The following is a 19,447-nucleotide window of genomic DNA, read 5'->3' on the forward strand; positions in this document are numbered from 1 at the left end:
GAAGTTCCCTGGAGACTGTGGGAAGGGAAGAGAGGGCCAAACTTCGTGGCAAACTGAGTCAGAAGTGGGAGCGGGTACCAGTCCAAACCAGGCCCCCGCTCTCACCTCACCCCCAAAAGGTGCCATATTGGGGGGGGGGGGTGTACGAGGCAAACAAGCGGAGCTTCCGCTTTTGAGTGGAACTCCGGTTTAAGATTATTATTAAATATGTTCCCTTAACCACTTGAACTCCTGAGGATTTACCCCCCTTAATGACCAGGCCTTTTTTTGCTGTTTGGCGCTGCACTAATTCAAATGATAATTGCGCGGTCATGCAATGCTGTACCCAAACAAAATTTATGTCCTTTTTATCACACCACCTGTGCACTTTATTTTTTGCACTATAAACAAAAAAAAACATGAAAATTTTGAAAAAAACCACAATATTTTCTACTTTCAGCTATAAAAAATATATCGTAAACTCAAAGTTAGTCATAAATTTAAGCCAAAATGTATTCTGCTACATGTTTTTGGTAAAAAAAATCCCGTGCATTAGCGGGCAAACTGGCGCTATCTGGGAGGGGCGCTAACACTATCGGAAGTCACCAGTGACACTGATACAGTGATCAGTAAAAATCTGTTCACTGTAATCAATGACACTGGTGACAGGGCAGTGAAGGGGTTAACGGGGGGGGCAATCAAGGGGTTAAATGGGATTACTGGTGTACTGGTGGGCAAACCGGCGCTATCTGGGAGGGGCGCTAACACTATCGGAAGTCGCCAGCGACACTGATACAGTGATCAGTAAAAATCGGTTCACTGATCAGTGACACTGGTGACAGGGCAGTGAAGGGGTTAACTAAGGGGGGGGGGGCGCGGTCAGGGGGTTAAATGTGTCCTAGAGAGTGTTCTAACTGTGGGTATGTGCCGTTTTACTCACAACTTGTATGTCTTCTTCTCTGTCTGGAATGGAATGTGTCCAGGCAGAGAAGAATGACATCATATCCTGTCCTGTGTAACTGTCAACACAGGACAGGATAGGACAGGGACCGATCATCCGATTTGAGCCAGACATCACTGGCTGAAATCGAATGATTGATCCCTCCGGGATCAAATTGTGTCACCCACAGGTCGGCGGGAGCGCGCACGCCCCCTGCCCGCAAAAACGTCGGGAGGGCAGAGCCCGTTTTAAAACGTGCTTTTGCGCCCCAGTGCCGCCCTGCACACGTATATATGCAGTGGCAGGGCGGCAAGTGGTTAAAAAAGAAAAAAAAACAAAAAACACACCACACTACTCACATTCCCAAGGGTCTCCGATACGCACTTGTGCATAGGCTTTGGAGAGTTTCTGAACAATGTCATCATGGATGCTTTCATGCAAGAACTATGGACAAAGAATTCTGGATAAGGACATAATACAATACCAGTAATGGTCATGAGAGTCACATAAGAAAGCCAAAATTTTTCCTACCAGGCGTCTGGCTGTGGTGCATCTCTGACCTGCAGTGCCCACAGCAGCAAACAGGACTGATGGGGTGACCAAATTAAGATCAGCATCTTCAAACACTACAAGCAGATGACAGATTTGTGCATTACAGATTGAACACAGATTTGTGACCTACAAATACACTCACCAGCCATTTTATTAGGTACATCTTGCTAGTGTTAAGAAAATATCCCCCACACCATTACACCACCACCAGCAGCAGCCTGAACCGTTGATGTAAGGCAGGATGGATCCATGCTTTCATGTTTACGCCAAATTCTGACTCTACTGTTGCCTATCATGTTGAACTTTTGACCTAAAACAATGGACGCATGTAACTGCCTCAACCTTGTATTCTCCTACCTATGCACTCTTTGCAACCTCACCAACTTCCCTCTTTCTCTCTCTGATCACTCCATTATTAGCATGACTCTCTCCTTGGCTTCCTCCTCATCTTTCAACTACCAAACAGTTACCCGTAGAAACCTTTGTTATCTTAACCCTTCTCTTCTTTTTTCAGCAACAGATTGTCTGACAACATCTCAGCCCTGTCCTGCCCCAACCTGGCCACTTCTGTCTACAATACTTCACTGTCATCCACCCTGGACACATTGGCCCTCCTCACTACACACAGAATTAGGCCCCAACCGGTACAGCTCTAGCAAACAGACAATACCAGATGCCTTAAAAACTGGAGTGTTTATGGCATAAGACTAGGACCCAGCAAGACCAATATAAATCCTCCCTTCAAAAATACAAATCTGGTCTCCACACTGCTAAACAGACCTATTTTATCACTCTCATTAACACCCTCTCACACAATCCCAGTCAACCCTTTTCTACCTTTAACTCTACCTAGTCCTTTACTTCCACCCACTAACTCACTCTCTGCCCAGGAGATCACTAATCACTTCAACAATAGAGATCTCCACTGTATAGATATCTCCCTCACCCTACACTCCTTGTCCACCTGCACAAACTATACTTTCCTTGTTTAACCCAGCTACTATAGAGTAGGCTGATAAACTGTTTTCTAAAGCCCACCCAACCACCTGTCCCCTGGACCCTGTTCCAAATACTACATTCACCCTCCGGCTCTATCCTTCTTTCTTTAACTCATATCTTCAAATCTCTCCCTTTCTACTGGCATCTTCCCCAGCTCTCTAAAACATGCGCTAGTCACCCCCGTACTTAAAAAAGCCACACTGGACCCCGCCAAACTAAGACCCATCTCCTTACTTCCTTTTGCCTCCAAACTCCTTGAACGTCTAGTCTACAACCGGCTCAGCTGCCACCTTATTGAGAATAACCTTCTCAATCCCCCTCAGTCTGGATTTCGTCCACAACACTCCACAGAAACTGCTCTCCTAAAAATTACAAACTACTTACTGACTGCTAAAACCAATGGTCACTATACTCTTGCTCTTGGACCTCTCCGCTGCCTTTCACACAGTTGCCCACCCCCCCTCCTCCTCAAAAAAACTATTTACTGGGTCTCTGTTGGTTTGAATCTTACCCATCTTACCACACCTTCAGTGTCACTTACAACTCTACTTTCTCCTCTCCTACTCCTCTTACAGGTCAGGGTCCCCCAAAGTTCTGTCCTTGGACTTCTCCTATTCTCGATCTACACTTCTTCCTTGAGTCAGCTAATGGCTTCCCATGGTTTCCAATACCATTTCTATGCTGATGGCACACAAATCTATCTCTCTACGCCTCAGCTCACTCCATCAGTTTCCCCACGTATCTCTGATTTACTAACAGACATATCAGACTGGATGTCACATCACTTCCTAAAACTCAATCTATCCAAAACTGAGCTCATAATATTTCCTCCCCCACGTGCTTCTTCCCCGGATTTCTTGGTCAGGATCAATAGCACCACTATCAACCCATCCCTGCATGCCAGGGGTAACCCTGGATTCTGAGCTATCCTTTCAGGCCCACATCCAATACCTGTCCAAATCATGCCGCCTCAACCTCCGCAACATCTCTAGAATACGCCCATTTTTAACCAATGATACCACAAAGCTCCAAATTCATTCCCTGGTTATCTCTCGCCTCGACTACTGCAACTCCCTCATCGGCTTACCTTTATCCCCCCTCCAGTCCATCATGAATGCTGCTGACAGGCTCATCCACCTTACCAACCATTCAGTGTCTGCTACCCCTCTCTGCCAATCCCTCCACTGGCTTCCACTCTCCCAACAAATAAAATTCAAAATACTGACAAAAAACTTACTAAGCCATCCACAACTCTGCCCCCAGCCATATCACCAACCTGGTCTCTAAATATCAACCAAACTGCTCTCTTCGATCCTCCCAAGACCTTCTGCTCTCTAGTTCCTGTGTCACCTCCTCCCATGCTGGCCTTCAGGACTTCTCCGGAGTTTCTCCCATCCTATGGAACTCCCTACACCAATCTGTCCGGCTGTCTCCTAATCTATCTACCTTTAGACGATCCCTGAAAACCTCTTTAAAGAAGCCTATCCTACTTCTACTTAGTAAAGTGCCATTTATTTCCCCCATCAGCTCATCCCCCACAACTATTACCTTTTGTATCACTCAACCCTTCCTCCTAGATTGTAAGCTCTAACGAGCAGGGCCCTCTGTTTCCTCTTCTACCAAATTGTATTGTAACTAATGTCTACCTTCATTTTGTAAAGCGCTGCGCAAACTGTTGTTATTATTCAGGATTTATATAGTGCCAACAACTACCACCACCACCAGGCTGCCCATTCTCCTCTGGCATCAGCAAGGCATTTTTTTTCCACACAACTACAACTCACTGGACATTTTCTCTTTTTTCAGACCATGCTCTGTAAACCCCAGGGATGGTTGTGTGTGAAAATCCCAGTAGAGCAGCAGTTGGTGCCAGACAGGCTGGACTGAGTATTTCACAAACAACCATGCCTCGTTCAAAGTCGCTTAAATCCCTTTTTCCCCCCCAAATCTGATGCTCGGTTTGAACTTCAGCAAGTAATCTTCACCACGTCTAGATGCCAAAATGCATTGAGTTGCTGATTGGCTGATTAGCAATTTGTTACCAAGCAATTGAACAGGTGTACCTAATAAAGTGGCCGGAGAGTGTAGATCATCACTCTAAAAAAAAAAAAAAAATTAAATACATTTTACAGTTAATTCTTTAGTTAAATCAAGCAGAAATTAAACAGATTCCAGGCCTGAATTGACTGTACACCAAACTTTGAATGTGAGGCCTAAAAGGGCCAAATAAATAAAATTTAAACCTTTAAATGAACACCCTCAAATTTTATTTGCCTTTGTGTGTAATAGATGTGCCAATATTAACCATTTTAGGCACAGCGTCCTATTACAAAGGTGATGTAGAAAGCTCCTTTCAGCCATATTAAGACAATACAGAGTTTCAGCACTTGTCAGGTCCTACAAATTAGGGCTTGTTCACACCAACAGCTAGGTTATATTGTGGCAGCCAGTGTGCATAGTGAAGGCTGCGGTGCTGATCACACCACACTTTTTTTCCCAACTTTATTGAAATTTCACAAAAATGACATTGCATTCATCTTTATTCATCACAGCAGTGTAGTGTGTCATAGAATTAAAAAAAAAAAAAAAACCCACACATCTTTTTTTTCAAAAAATGCCTCACTTATGCATTGAGGCTGTTAGGCAGGACTATACAGTGCAGCCCAACGCATATGATGTGGATGGGCCTCCTAGGGGTGCTGCAGATGTCAGTGACAGCTAGCAGCACTTCCCAAGTCACAGAACTGATTAGCTCCTAGGCAAGAGATCAAGTTACAGAGTATTCCAACAGAGCACCCTGTACCACCATGCCTCAAGGATGGTAAATCCCATTGATTTACACTCAAATCTTGAATATATAAGACGGAAGCACCCAACAATAATCTAATTAGCTACTACTTAGTGAACACACCGTGTGCACAGTTACTTTTTATTTTCTTTAGTGTTATCCTTATTGATAAGCAGAAATGGTAAACACTGAAATATGGACAAAACCCTATAAAACATTACACTGTGGATTCACCGGGTTTTTTTTTTATACTCACCAATGATTGCATTGTTTCCGCCAAGCTCAAGTAAGTTTCGTCCTACAGAAAACAAAACACGGAATATTAGTCTCCCTAATGTTTGGCAATTTGGCACCTGAAGAATTTTTCTGCTTTGAGAGGAAATTACTTACTAGCTCTTCACCTTTTGAAATCTATTCTGAAGAGTAAATACATACAACAGGCATCTAAAGAACTTTTAGAATTTTTTTTTTTTAGACAAGCAGCTTTCTCAAAGCCCTTTTAAAAATCACCCTTCAACTCCAGTCATCAAGTGTATTAGACACTGCAAACATCGAGCAGTGCTAAAACTTGCAGAAATTTCTTTAAAGTGTACTAATGGCGTGTTTAAAGTAGAAGATATGGCATGAACCCATAAAATATATATATTTATAGTGAGTATATGCAATTAATATATTTTCATGGGATTATTATGAGCTATGAGCCCACGTTTGCATTGCCAAGATTGCCTCCGATCAAAATAGCTAGTCTTCCCTGCCTTCATTGGTATACTAAAGCCAAATGTGACAGATTGCATTTAAGTTGGCCCTTTGTCTTCAGAGAGCTGGTGAATGAGTGTAGACCAGTTTCCAGAAATTGGTGCCGATTTACTAAAACTGGCGAGTGCAGCTGTGCATGGCAGCCATTCAGCTCTTAACTTCAGTTTGTTCAGTTAAGCTTTACCAAAAACCTGCAAGCAGATTGGTTTCTATGTAGAGCTGCACCCAATTTTGCACTCTCCAGTTTTAGTAAATCAACCCTACAGAGTCTCCATTTGGTCATGTGGCTTTGGTATGCTAAGTTGGCTTTTTCAGGAGATAAGCTTAATGAATTTGCAGGTCTTCAATACATGTTCTAGACATCAAGTCATCGGAATAGCAACTAGAGATAGTAATTAGTATGGAAGAGTTGGAATGTTGATCAGTCTATGACCGGCTTTTAGGGAGACCTTGGCTGGGAAGACCTGACTGAGGAGATTTGTAATATTGGATGTGCTTTCTGCATAGAGGTCTTTCCAGTTGATTGCTTAAATATGGTCTTTGGTTGTCTTAGGTACTGGTCTTCCAAAGTGCAGAGGTTGTATTGGGTATTATTATTACACTTGGTAGTATTGGGTATTATTGCCGCTAATGTAGGTCTGTGATTTATATGCCACTTAGAATTGGTTCTGTAATATTTGTGGAATGTTTTCTTGGCCGTTAAGTAATTTTCTGTCATTTGTATGCTCTACAGTATTGTTTTCAGTAAATTTTCCTTGTCTGTAACATAGCTGTACATGTTCAGTCTTTATGAAAGGGCATAATGACAGCTGTAAATACTTGTGATACACAGTAATCTTCAGTCTTTTTTTCTGAAGTTGAAATCCATGAGAACTAGGCCTAAAAGAATTAGAGATACACCAGATAAGATTATCCATTAGACTCAATTGTAACCAACTGCTGGATTTACTCATGTATCACATGGTTTCTCTCTTCATAAGAACTATGCAAACTGCAATGTCAACAATCTGTACTACGGATGATTTTTTACTTTGTTTTTAATTGATTCAAATAAAGATTTGATATTTTTATAGACAATGGTGATGGCACCATTAAAGGCATCTTAGTTTTTTTTATAATGCTCAAGAATTGAGGATATGGTACCTAGTTAATGGTCGTGTGAGAGTATATCCCCCCCCCCCCATCATTTTTGTTTTAGCCCAAGAAAGCAGGCTTAAAATGCAGGAGTATGGCCATACTGTGGAGCAAGAAGACAAAAAAAAATTGTACATTTATACCCTTCATGCTTAAGGGTAAAACAAATCTTAACTTTGACATGTGTTAATAAAACCGTAAATATCACCACAACTTTGTACATCCAGGTGAATTATACCTTGGTTTTTTTTCAGGACAAATTGGGCTTTCATTTGGTGGCAAATGGTAATGGATATCTCCTGATTTTTTTTATCAAAAGGAAAACTGGCCCAAAAATGGTAAAAAAAAAACACTCACCACACTCATTTTAAATTTAGGGGTGTTTCTTATTACTACCACATATATGAATGAGCGAGATCGAGAGAGCGAACGAGCGAGAGATCGAGAGAGCGAATGAGCGAGAGATCGAGAGAGCGAACGAGCGAACGAGCGGACGAGCGAACGAGCGGACGAGCGAACGAGCGGACGAGCGAACGAGCGGACGAGCGAACGAGCGGACGAGCGAACGATCGGACGAGCGAGAGATCGGACGAGCGAGAGATCGGACGAGCGAGAGATCGGACGAGCGAGAGATCGGACGAGCGAGAGATCGGACGAGCGAGAGATCGGACGAGCGAGAGATCGGACGAGCGAGAGATCGGACGACAGACAGACAATGTATCGCCTCCATTCAGAGAGAGAGAGAGAAACCAAAAAAAAAAAAACAAACCACCACAACAAGGGGGGCAGCCTGTACAATGAAAAATCACTGTGATTGCCAAATCGGAGGCCATTGCAGCGATCATGCGACCTGGAATTGGGAGTCCCAGGTCCTGATCGTTAGAACGGGATCCGGGATTCTCCTTGACACCCTGGTCTTTTTGCTGGGAGCAGTTGTGTGGAGCTCCCAGCACAAAGACAAGTACGCAAATATGCGGCCCCACAGAAAAAAAAAAAAAAAAAAAAAAGAAAAAAGGCCTAGTTCTGTGAGGCCACATATTTGTGTTATGTCGGCGTGAAGGGGTTAATGTGCTAAATAACTGCTTGCCAACCACCTCATGTATGAGCACGGTGGCAGAGTGGCTCTCCTGCGTCCGATCACGTATGCTATACGTCAGGGCTTAAAAACTTTCAAGCCCTGAGCTACTAGCCAGGCTTTAAGAGTTACTAGCCACCAGTTGCCCCACCCAACCCCTACCCTGCTACACCCCTACACACCCTCGTAAATTACTTCATGAAATGACACGGTTAAATGTTACCCACATTACATCAGGGTCCCCAGAGTCTCCCCACATTACATCAGGGCCTCCAATGTCCCCCTAAACACTCCATCATACTTAGACCATGCACTGCATACAACCATAACCCTCCATAATCTTTCACTCACAAAACCATAACTCTACCAAGCATATCCTACCTACTATCCAACCCAGCAGTACCTCAAATGCCCCATATTCTACCACTTATAATAACCACATCATTCTGAACCTGAGCAAACCACCCATACATGTAGGTTTACATACAGACATATGTACACACACAAAGTTGCAGCACTTCGTTGTTCACTCACAGAGCTGGGTACTGCACTCTAAGGGGAGGCAAAGAGCACAGCACACACTCCTTCCCTTTGCTCAACTATTGAGCAGTCTGATAGCTCCCAGTACGAGTGACAGATCCGGCACAGAGTTCCGAGCCTGCTCCATAAGATGGCCCTGGGGACACACTCGCCCCCACCATAATTTCCACTCGCCAATGCGAGCAGGCGAGTGGAAATTTCAAAGACTGCTATACGTGATCCTGCTCTTTCCATTCGCCGATCAGCGGGTCCCACCTAATACTTGCTGGCCAGGACCCACCGATCGGTGAGGAGGAAGATGGGACAGAGCTCTGTGAATGTAAACCCAGAGCTCTGTCCTGTCAGTGGAAAAGTGCCGTTTTTTCTTTCCTTGCAAAGCAGGGAATAAAAACTGGCACATCCTCTTGTAAAATCGGCACACAGTAAACACACCAAAACACTGTTAGGCACACAGTTAACCCTTTGATTGCCCCTAATGCTAACTCATTCCCAGCCAATGTCATTACAGTGTCAGTGTGTATTATTAGCACTCATCACTGTATTAGTGTCACTGGAGCGGTCAGTAGCAGTTAGTCAGTTTTCATCAAGTGTCAAATTGCCCACTGTGCTATCACAGTCCTGCTAGAAGTCGCTGATCGCCGCCATTACTAGTAAAAAAAGAAAAGAATAATAAATAAAAAATTCCAGTATCTATACCATAGTTTGGTTTGAGCAAACGTTATAGCATCTACAAACATATATAGCAGAATACATTTTAACCTAAAATTTATCAAGAAATTTGATTTTTTAATTTTCTTTTTATTATTGGATGTGTTTTATAGCAGAAAGTAAAAAATAAATTCTCAAAAGGTTTTGGTCTTTTTTCATTTATTGGCAAAAAAAAAAAAAAAATAACCCAGTGGTGATCAAATATCATCAAAAGAAAACGGTTTGTTTAACCATTTCAATACCGTGCAATTTTACACCTTCCTGCCCAGGCCATTTTTCACGTTTCAGCGCTCTCACACTTTGAATGACATACAACATTGTACCCAAACTAAAATTTTATCATTTTCTTCACACAACTAGAGCTTTCTTTTGGTGGTATTTAATCACCGCTGGGGTTTTTTTTTTTTGCTAAATTAACAAAAAAAGACCAAAAGTTTAGAAAAAAAAAAAAACCCATTTTTCTTTGTTTCTGTTATAAAAGTTTATAAATAAATAATTGTTCTTCATAAATTTAGGCCGAGATGTATTCTGCTACATGTCTTTGGTGAAAATAACCCAAATTAGGATGTATTTTTTAGTTTGTAGGAAAGTTATAGAGTTCACAAACTATGGTATAGATCTAAATATTGATCAATCCTGAAGTACTGACAGCCAATCTAATTTCTTGAGGTCCAAGAATGTCAGAACAGTACAGATATCCCACAAATGACCCCTTTTTGCAGAGTAGACAGTCCGACGTACTTCATAAGAGGCATGGCGAGCTTTTTGAAGTTGTATTTTTATGACATAATTTTTCGGAAAATGAAAAAATTAAAAAAATTATTTTCACTATTTTTTTTTTTTTACATACTGTCACCAGTGCAGTACAGCGTCATCATATAACTGGCATGGCGGTTAACAGGGACACTGACTGGTGACAGTATGAAAAAAAAATATATATATATATTTTTTTTTTTTATATTTAATTTTTTATTACATTTTTTTTTATAAAAAATTTTCATATTTTACTATGACCAAAGTAGTACAATGTTACCATAGTAACACTGTACTACTTTGGGGAAGTGATCAGTATTTTTTTTTTTTTTTACACACAATTTGCTTATAGCAAAGAATTACTTTGCTATAAGCAAGCATTTACCTGAATGAAATCGATTCATTCAGCTTTTTTTTTTTTTTTTTTTTTTGTGCTTAGCTGTGATTTGGTCACAGCTAATCACATGACATGTGACATGACATATACTAGTGCCTAGCTGTGACCATTCACAGCTAGGCACTAGTATACAATGGATGGCATGAATGAAGCCATCCATTGTAAGCAACTGTCATGTGACCTGCTGTGATTGGTCACAGCAGGTCACATGGTACCAACAACGGGAGCCGGTACTCGGATCTGTCATAGACCGTGTCCGAGGTGCACGGCCCGTGACAGATCCCGCTGCTGCGCCGCTCTGCATTGCCGCAAACGGCGCATGTGCGGGAGCACGCCAAATGGCGTGCACCCGGAATGGAGAAGCACATCTGAAGCCGCCAAACGGCCATTGGCCGGGCGGCTAATGGTTAAAAAAAAAAAAAAAAAAAAAACAAAACTACATTTATTGTGTACAGTGTTGCATGACCACACAACTGTGAAAACACTAGCCCATTGGGCATTTTCACCCCTTCCTGCCCAGACCAATTTTCAGCTTTCAGCGCTGTTGCACTTTGAATGACAATTGCGTGGTCATGCAACACCATACCCATATGAAATTTTAGTTTTTTTATAGACCGAGCTTTCTTTTAGTGGTATATAATCACTATGGAGTTTTTTTTTTTGCTAAAACAAAAAAGGCCTCCCCCATTTTTTTTCCAAAAAAAAAAACCCACACACCTTAGTTTATGTTATAAAATTTTGCAAATAAGCAATTCTCCTTCCCTGATGTGCACTGATGAGTTTGCACTGATAATCAGTGGAAATGTCCCCTGCTGTCACACCGCTGAGGAAAGGATATGCAGATAACTGGCATTTGTTTACATATGATCAGCCGTGCCCAATCACAGCTGATCACATGGTAAAGAACCAACGACATTGGCTGTTTACCCTGATCGGTGATGCGCTGAGTCCAAAGGAACACAGCTCACCAACAACTGCCGCACCCCCACTCCCCCCCCAAGGCACGCATGTGCATATGTCAAATAAGCTGGATGGGGAACTGGGTAAAGTAACAGTGCCAAAATAGCAAACAAAATGGCCTGGTCATGAAGGGGACCAAATCTTTCAGAGGGCAAATGGATAAATGTGCTCCACTGGCTTTAGACTTTAAAGCCCGCAGAGCCCAATAAAAATACAGACATTCTGTATGTAAAGAGAAGCCCAGAGGAGAGCTTATTAATGTGACCTGTCAAAGTCACATAACTGGCTTTCCTTCAATCAAAAGGCTCCATGGAGATGTGTTGGCTACACACGGTGGGCTGATTTTTATGTATGGCTGGGCCACAATGTGCATAGCAAAGTGCTGTGCAACAGATCGCATATAGCTATAACTGCTTTCCGTTATACATGAACCCCTAAGACACCGCTGTGACCATTGGGGTAGCAACCCAACCTGCCTGCTGGTCATTTTAAAACAAAAATAAAGCACATCTAAGGCATGTACAGAGTATGTATAAACCTAAACTGTGCATATGCAAGCAGAACATAATAGCCCTCTTGTACACATTATAGGTCCCTTCTAAAGAAGAGACAGCTTCCCATGAAATAAAACTCACCAAACCTTTCTTGAACCTTCAGAGCCACTTGCTTCCCCACATTTGTACTGCCAGTGAAAGAAACCAAATCCACACTCTCATCCTTGGCTATAGCATTGCTAGAAGAATAGCACAGAAGAGTCACAACCTGCATCTGAAACAGGTACAACATACAGAATGGTTTATAAGAGAATGTGGGAATAGGATAGATACGGCAGACTGAGCAAGATTACCACCTATATGTAATGGGAATGTCCTTCAGATGGCTGGTGGCTGATAATGAGTGACTAATGAAAAAATGATTGAGGAAATAATTGGGCGGAGTTGGAATATATTACATGAGTAGCTTGCATTTGACAACAAATCAATTGCATTTTTACAGCGCTTCAATATTTTTTCAGCCATATTCCTTGAAGAGTAGAAATATCACTTTAGCCTAGTAAGAATTTTAATTTAGCCATAATATTTATATACAGTAGTATCTCATCTACAATCCTAAAAAAATACATATCAGAAACGCATAGTGCAAACAGAAGGCTAGGCATGCCTAAATTACTAGGCAGTACTGTATAATAAATTAACAGAAGACATTGCTGAATTTGTCTTCCAGAAAAAAAAACAGCGCAAAAGACAGAGTTATGAAGTAACATTACTTTTACCATTTGTTAGATATACGTGTCAAACTACCAAATCATCCACCAGAACTTTTTAAAATTTCATTCCTTAAAGAATAAATAGCAAGTACATACTGTATAAAGCTATGATGCATCTTCTGAAAGAACATTACTTCAAATGCGCAAGTACAGTATGTACACTAATACTACACAGGAATGCACATTCATAACACAGCAAGGGGTGCAAACACCTGTCTGCTACAGAACAAAAAAATCCAAAAACGGTTATGACACCGTCTTCAAAGACTAGAAATGCCTCCTGGTCTAATGGTAATGATGAACTTATGTCAGTGGGTACATGACATTGTATGGGTAGCATCTCTTTCAAGGTACACCAACATTCATATCTGCCAATTTTAGTGTTTTCAGCCCAACAAGACAACTACATACCTTTTGCCGAGCTTCATATGTCGTCAGGCATCTCCTGCTAAATTCTCCATTAAACTATCACTACAAAGCAGGGCCCAATGAGAATACCTGTTGGGAGGTAACATGCCATCTTCCATCCAATGCCATCTATTTTATTGCGCTGTATAACTATATAATAACTGTATAACTATTTAATCACCTGCCTAATACATTTGACATTTTACATTTATGCTTTGTATGTGTTTACTGCCTTAAAAAGGCTAGTTGGCATGCTGAACTCCCAGGTTCCTTCTGAGACCCAGGTTCTTGGCTTATCACAAAAGAAATATGAAACCTTCTAGAAATGACATCAGAAAAGATTAACTCACCCAATGTCAGCGCCACCACAGGTCAAGGAGCAGATTGCACCAGGCAGATTATTGTCTTCTAGAACTTGAGCAATTATTCTAAAAAGTGCAATAAACTAGGTTAACCAATTTTCAAGTTCATGTAAGCACTCTAAAACATAAAAACAGTTATGGCAACTATTTGCATATAATAACTATTGAATCAAAAACCGGGACTGTACTATTAGTACACCCACAGACTACAAACTATTTTTATACACAAAACGGAGAAAAATTTAGTTCTCACGCAAGAAGTGCCACATGTAAACATTCAAACAAACTGCAATATATATATATATATATATATATATATATATATATACATACATATACATACATACATATATATATATACATACATACATATATATACACATACATACATACATACATACATATATACATACAATTTCTTAACAGGCAAACAACATGTTATGACATTTCAACTGGGGTAGGTTAGGTCTCAGCGTTTTGTGGTATATAGTCACTTCTTAAGGACATAATACCTTACCATCAGTCAATATTCACATGGGTAAATATGCCAACATTTTCCAACAATGCATAAAAACATAAAATCTGTCTTCTAGTGGTACACATTTAATGTGCCCCTCTTTGGTCTGACTGCCACTGGACATTCAGCTGTTGTGCTACTTACAGATGGAATCTCAGGAACATGGCTGCCACTTGCATCTCCAAACACAGGGAGTCTCGTGACCACCTGTGTTTGGAGATGAGGGTGTGTGTGTGTGTTTGGAGATGAGGGTGTGTGTGTGTGGAGATGAGGGTGTGTGTGTGTGTGTGTGTGTGTGTGTGTGTGTGTGTGTGTGTGTGTGTGTGTGTGTGTGTGTGTGTGTGTGTGTGTGTGGGGGGGGGGGGGGGGGGGGGGGGTGGGGGGGTGTGGGGGTGGGGGTGTGGGTGTACAAATTGCAATTTAAAAAAGCCACAGATGTGGGACATTAACCTCTAATTGGCATTTTAACCTGTGTGTGTCACCTTGTGTGTCTGTACCAAGGCCAAACATTCCAGGGGATGTAAACTTTTGATCATGGCCATTTGGGCGATTTCTGTTATTTGATAATACATGGCTTCATATGATCATCATCCTTCAATAAAAGCATTTTTTTGGCATGATCAGTCATATTTTCAATATCAATGCCAAAATTTCACAATTTCTGCCAGGGAATGCAAACTTGTGAGCACAACTGTATCTATCTATCAACACACACTATATTGCCAAAAGTATTGGGATGCCTGCTTTTACACATACCTGAACTTTAATGACATCCCAGTCTTAGTCTGTAGGGTTCAATATTGAGTTGGCCCACCCTTTGCAGCTATAACAGCTTCAACTCTTCTGGGAAGGCTGTCCACAAGCTTTAGGAGTGTATCTATGGGAAGGTTTGACCATTCTTCCAGAAGCGCATTTGTGAGGTCAGACACGGATGTCGGACAAGAAGGCCTGGCTCACAGTCTCCGCTCTAATTCATCCCAAAGGTGTTCCATCAGGTTGAGGTCAAGATTGTGCAGGCCAATAAAGTTTCTTCACCCCAAACTCGTGCATCCATGCCTTTATGGACCTTGCTTTGTGCACAGCCATGTCGGAACAAGAAGGGGTCATCCCCAAAAACTGTTCCCGCAAAGTTGGGAGCACGAAATTGTCAAAAATGTCTTGGTATGCTGACGCTTTAAGAGCTCCCTTCACTGGAACTTAGGGGCCAATCCCAACTCCTGAAAAACGGCCCCCACACTGTAATCCCCCCTCCACCAAACTTTACACATGGCACAATGCAGGCAGGCAAGTACCATTCTCCTGGCAACCACAAAACCCAGACATGTCCATCAGATTGCCAGACAGAAGTGTGATTCATCACTCCAGAGAAGACATCTCCATTGCTCTACAGTTCAGTGGTGGCGAGCTTTACACAGCTACATCCGACGCTTTGCATTGCACTTGGTGATGTAAGGCTTAAATGCAGCTGCTTGACCATGGAAACCCATTCCATGAAGCTCTCTATGCACTGTTGTGCTATTCTGAAGACCACACGAAGTTTGGAGGCCTTTAGCTATTGACTCTGCAGATAGTTGGCGACTTCTGCGTACTGTGAGCTTCAGCATGCACTGACCCCGCTCTGTCATTTTGCATGTTTACAGTTACTTCCACTGTGTTATAATACCACTAACAGTTGACTGTGGAATATTTAATAGCAAAGAAATTTCACAGGTGGGCTTATTGCACAGGTGGCAACATATCACAGTACCACGCTTGAATTCACTGAGCTCCTGAGACCGACCCATTCTTTTACAAATGTTTGTAGAAGCAGTCTGCATGTCTAGGTGCTTGATTTTATACAACTGGGGCCATGGAGGCGATTGGAACACCTGAATCCAAAGATTTGGAGGGGTGTTCCAATACTTTTGGCAATATAGTGTGATATATAGAGACAGGCACATATATATGATGTGTAATAAAATGGAATGACGCAGGAGGTAAAATTAAAAAAAAAAAAAAAAAAAAAAAAAAAAAAAAAAGGATTGAACACAAGAAGAAAGGGAGGTGCAAAAAGGCATGGAAAGCCAAGGACACAAGCTGAAATGTATCAATAAGTAGACAGCAACCTGCCCCTTGTTAGCACAAGTTATAAAGAAAAAAAAAAAACACAACACACACACACCACACAAACACCTCTGCAAAACCTGTTTTATCTCATCTATACACACCTATCAGCCATAACTTTATGACCACACAACCGTATCTGGTACAGACACGCCATCTTAGAGATCCCGGCAGCTGCCAACCACACACCCTTCCCACTGTCCTGAGGCTCCTTGGCAGAGCAACATACCGTTGGGTACAGGATCATGCGTCATCCTCCAGCTTCTGGGAATACGAGTTTCTCCTCTCCACTGGCTTGGTGACATATCAATCTGAGCACTCTTACATCATGCTTTTTAGCCCAATATTAAAGTGAATTAAGATTTTAACTGTTCCTGGGCTTGTGACTCCATTGACTTCCACAGTTGGGAGCGCTCTTTCATTCGTTTTGTGCTCATGTCTCATTGCTGGTCGGATGAGTTGTTGGAGCTGCCCATACTGTGATTATCTACATATCCCCTGGAACCTCATTGTGCTTGGTATTTGCACCCCTGAAGGTATGCTGTGGTATCTGGCACAAGGCCTTTAGTAGCAGATCCTTTAAGTTGCGAGGTGGGGCCTCCATGAAGAATTAGATTTGCTTTTCCGGCATGGCCCCCAGGTGGGTTATGCCATAATGTGCTAGTAATGCACCGCAAGTTAACACATTATGGCAGACTTACCTGCAAAAGAAAGCTTCCACCACTGCAGTGTAATCAATCAGATGGGCCACCACACTGCCATCTTTGCCTGGTCTTCCTTCCCAGTTCCATGCCTTTGAATGGCCAGGCCTCGATGTCACTCTCATGCACACGTACAGAAGTCACATCGCCACGACACAGATCGGGGGTCAAAAATCTACACCAAGCTGCACATGCATGGTTTGGCATGCATGACAGCTGATGGGCAGGAGGAAGCTTTTATGGCTAAAGAGACAGACAGGGACTCTGTCATAAAATGTCCTGTCTATTAGTTTTTTAAAAACTTCAGTTTACTACCATTTTAATTTTCAGTGGTCATGAAGTTATGGATCATTGGTGAATAATTTCTTTCCTGAAAACAGTGTCCCTCAGCTCAATATTCTGATTTGGGAGAAGCAGGTAGCTGGCTGTTTACTAGGTGCTCTGCAAGGAATGCAGTTAACTGTTTACCTTAATGGTTTCAAGAACATACAAAGATGACAGACAGTGTTACAGTAGAACTTACTTTGTTACTGCCACACTAGTAAGGGATGTGGTTGGTGCTCCCTTCCTAAATGAAAGAATCAAAAGACATAGGGGGGGAAAAAAAAAAAAAAAACACAAGATGAATACCAAATGCAAAATTTGACAGGTTCTAACCATTCAAAACTTGCTGTAAACAAGGCGATTAATTCTTACCACCTGTCCCAATGTTGCCACAAGGGAAGGAAGGTAGGGAAAATTTTCTGATTTGGGGCTACCTGACAAGAGGTTCCAACATTTCCCCCTCCCTGCTATCTATAGCTAGAGAAAAAAAAAAAAAAAAGCCTGGGATTGGAACTGCAGAAAACCATAAATAGAACGCTAACTTTGGTAGCAAAATTGCAAGTTAGAAGCTCTCCAGTACCCAAAATTGTTACAAACTGTACATCAGCTTTATCATGCTATTTGAATGCTCTCTTCTTGCCCCCTACTAGTGTGACATGTAATAAAATACATTTTGGTTTAATAGAACAAGTTATAACTTACTACACTTCAAGGGTATTATGTAGTCATTTAAGATACAATTAACAGAAAATAGTACAGAGCTGAAAATAATCCTTTAACAAGGTTAGGGTCACATTCCCATCCTGTCACAGCTACTGCATTGTCTGAAATAATCCTAGCCCTCAAAACTTCATGCAGATATCAAAAGGAGCACGGCACAAGCTAAAAAACAAAAAAAAAAAACAAAAAAGCGCTCCATGTGGCTTAGAATTCACAATACAATTCCCACTCGACATGTTTCGCCAATTTTTGGCTTCATGAACGTGGATGAGATATCAAACTTCTTTTACAATGTGAAACAAAGTGGATATATACACATTAGTTGCCCCCAAATTTCCAGTACTTAATGAGTCCATCAGTTTTAAGCCTTTATTAATAAGTGGCCTTGATGCTGCTATTTTGCAGTCAGTATGGATCTAACCCCCAAACGTTGTCTCAGTTTAAGAAGTCTGTAAATCCAATATTGGTCTAGTTCGACGTGATTTGTTATAGTTTAAGGGCAGCTCATTATACGGTTATTGTGACTGGTTTTGTATGTATACCTGAGGGGGTTGTTCAATATGTTTGGCATCTCAGATGCCCTCACCTGGTAAACAAACTTGTAAAGGAGACCTAAAATGTTTTTGGAGATTATATTTTTACCTAAATATAGTTATATACATTTTTTTTTAGGTTTTCTACCTCCACTCTTTTTTCTTCTCCCCCCTCCTCCTTCGGGGGTGTTTGGGGCATTTTTGATGGCCATTGGGCTATCCAGGAAGGGTGCCCATGTGTCCCTACATGAGGTGGCACACTCTTAGCTGGGTCCTGCCATAAGGTATCCATCTCCTTGGCCTGCTGGTTTGCTAGTGAGCCTTTGGTTGGACTCTGCGCTGGTGAGGGCAGTGGTGGATGTTCCAAAATGGTGCCGAAGTGCCTTGGCACATGCTCATGACGTCACTTCCGGTAAGCTTGTGCACATGTACAGGGCCCAATTGTTGCATTGGGAATTCTGAGCCACCTGCAGCACTCTGTTGGTTTTAAGCCTTATATAAAAGAACTAAATAACATTTGTAGTTTTATAAACAGTGTAATAAAGTTGTGTGTGATTTTAGTACAACATCAAATGTTTAAGATGTTTTGAGCACCTTGTCTTCACATATTGATGGTCGTATGTATTGACAGTTATCTCTGTGGAAGAAGCAGCAAGCAGTATTACACCCCCGGATCTACAAGAACTTCAAGGAGAGAGGTTCAATTGTTGTGAAGAAGGCTTCAGGATGCCCAAGAATGTCCAGCAAGTGCCAGGACCATCTCCTAAACTTGATTCAGCTGCAGGATCGGGGCACCACCATCACAGAGCTTGCTCAGGAATGGCAACAAGCAGGTGTGAGTGCATCTGCATGCACAGGGAGGCAAAGACTTTTGGAGGATGGCCTGATGTCGAAAAGGACAGCAAAAAAGCTTCTACTTTCCAGGAAAAAC

At 41.8% G+C, this 19,447-nt stretch overlaps 1 protein-coding gene across 2 annotated transcripts in view; it reads right to left on the bottom strand.

Annotated features, from left to right (window-relative positions):
- The window catches only part of ALDH7A1 (aldehyde dehydrogenase 7 family member A1), a 57,179-nt gene that overhangs the window by 12,556 nt on the left and 25,176 nt on the right, over positions 1-19,447 (bottom strand). For both annotated transcript variants that reach the window (XM_089676166.1, XM_089676088.1), the window contains 6 exons: positions 17,463-17,507; positions 13,607-13,684; positions 12,217-12,314; positions 5,515-5,556; positions 1,451-1,545; positions 1,279-1,363 (listed from right to left, as the gene is read on the bottom strand). In XM_089676166.1, the coding sequence (XP_089532292.1) occupies positions 1,279-1,363; positions 1,451-1,545; positions 5,515-5,556; positions 12,217-12,314; positions 13,607-13,684; positions 17,463-17,507 (443 nt within the window). The remainder of the gene's footprint in view (positions 1-1,278; positions 1,364-1,450; positions 1,546-5,514; positions 5,557-12,216; positions 12,315-13,606; positions 13,685-17,462; positions 17,508-19,447) is intronic.

Source organism: Staurois parvus, unplaced genomic scaffold (genome assembly GCF_062004578.1).
Source record: "Staurois parvus isolate SC_StPar_1 unplaced genomic scaffold, SC_StPar_1.0 ptg000004l, whole genome shotgun sequence".
Classification (NCBI taxonomy): Eukaryota; Metazoa; Chordata; class Amphibia; order Anura; family Ranidae; genus Staurois; species Staurois parvus.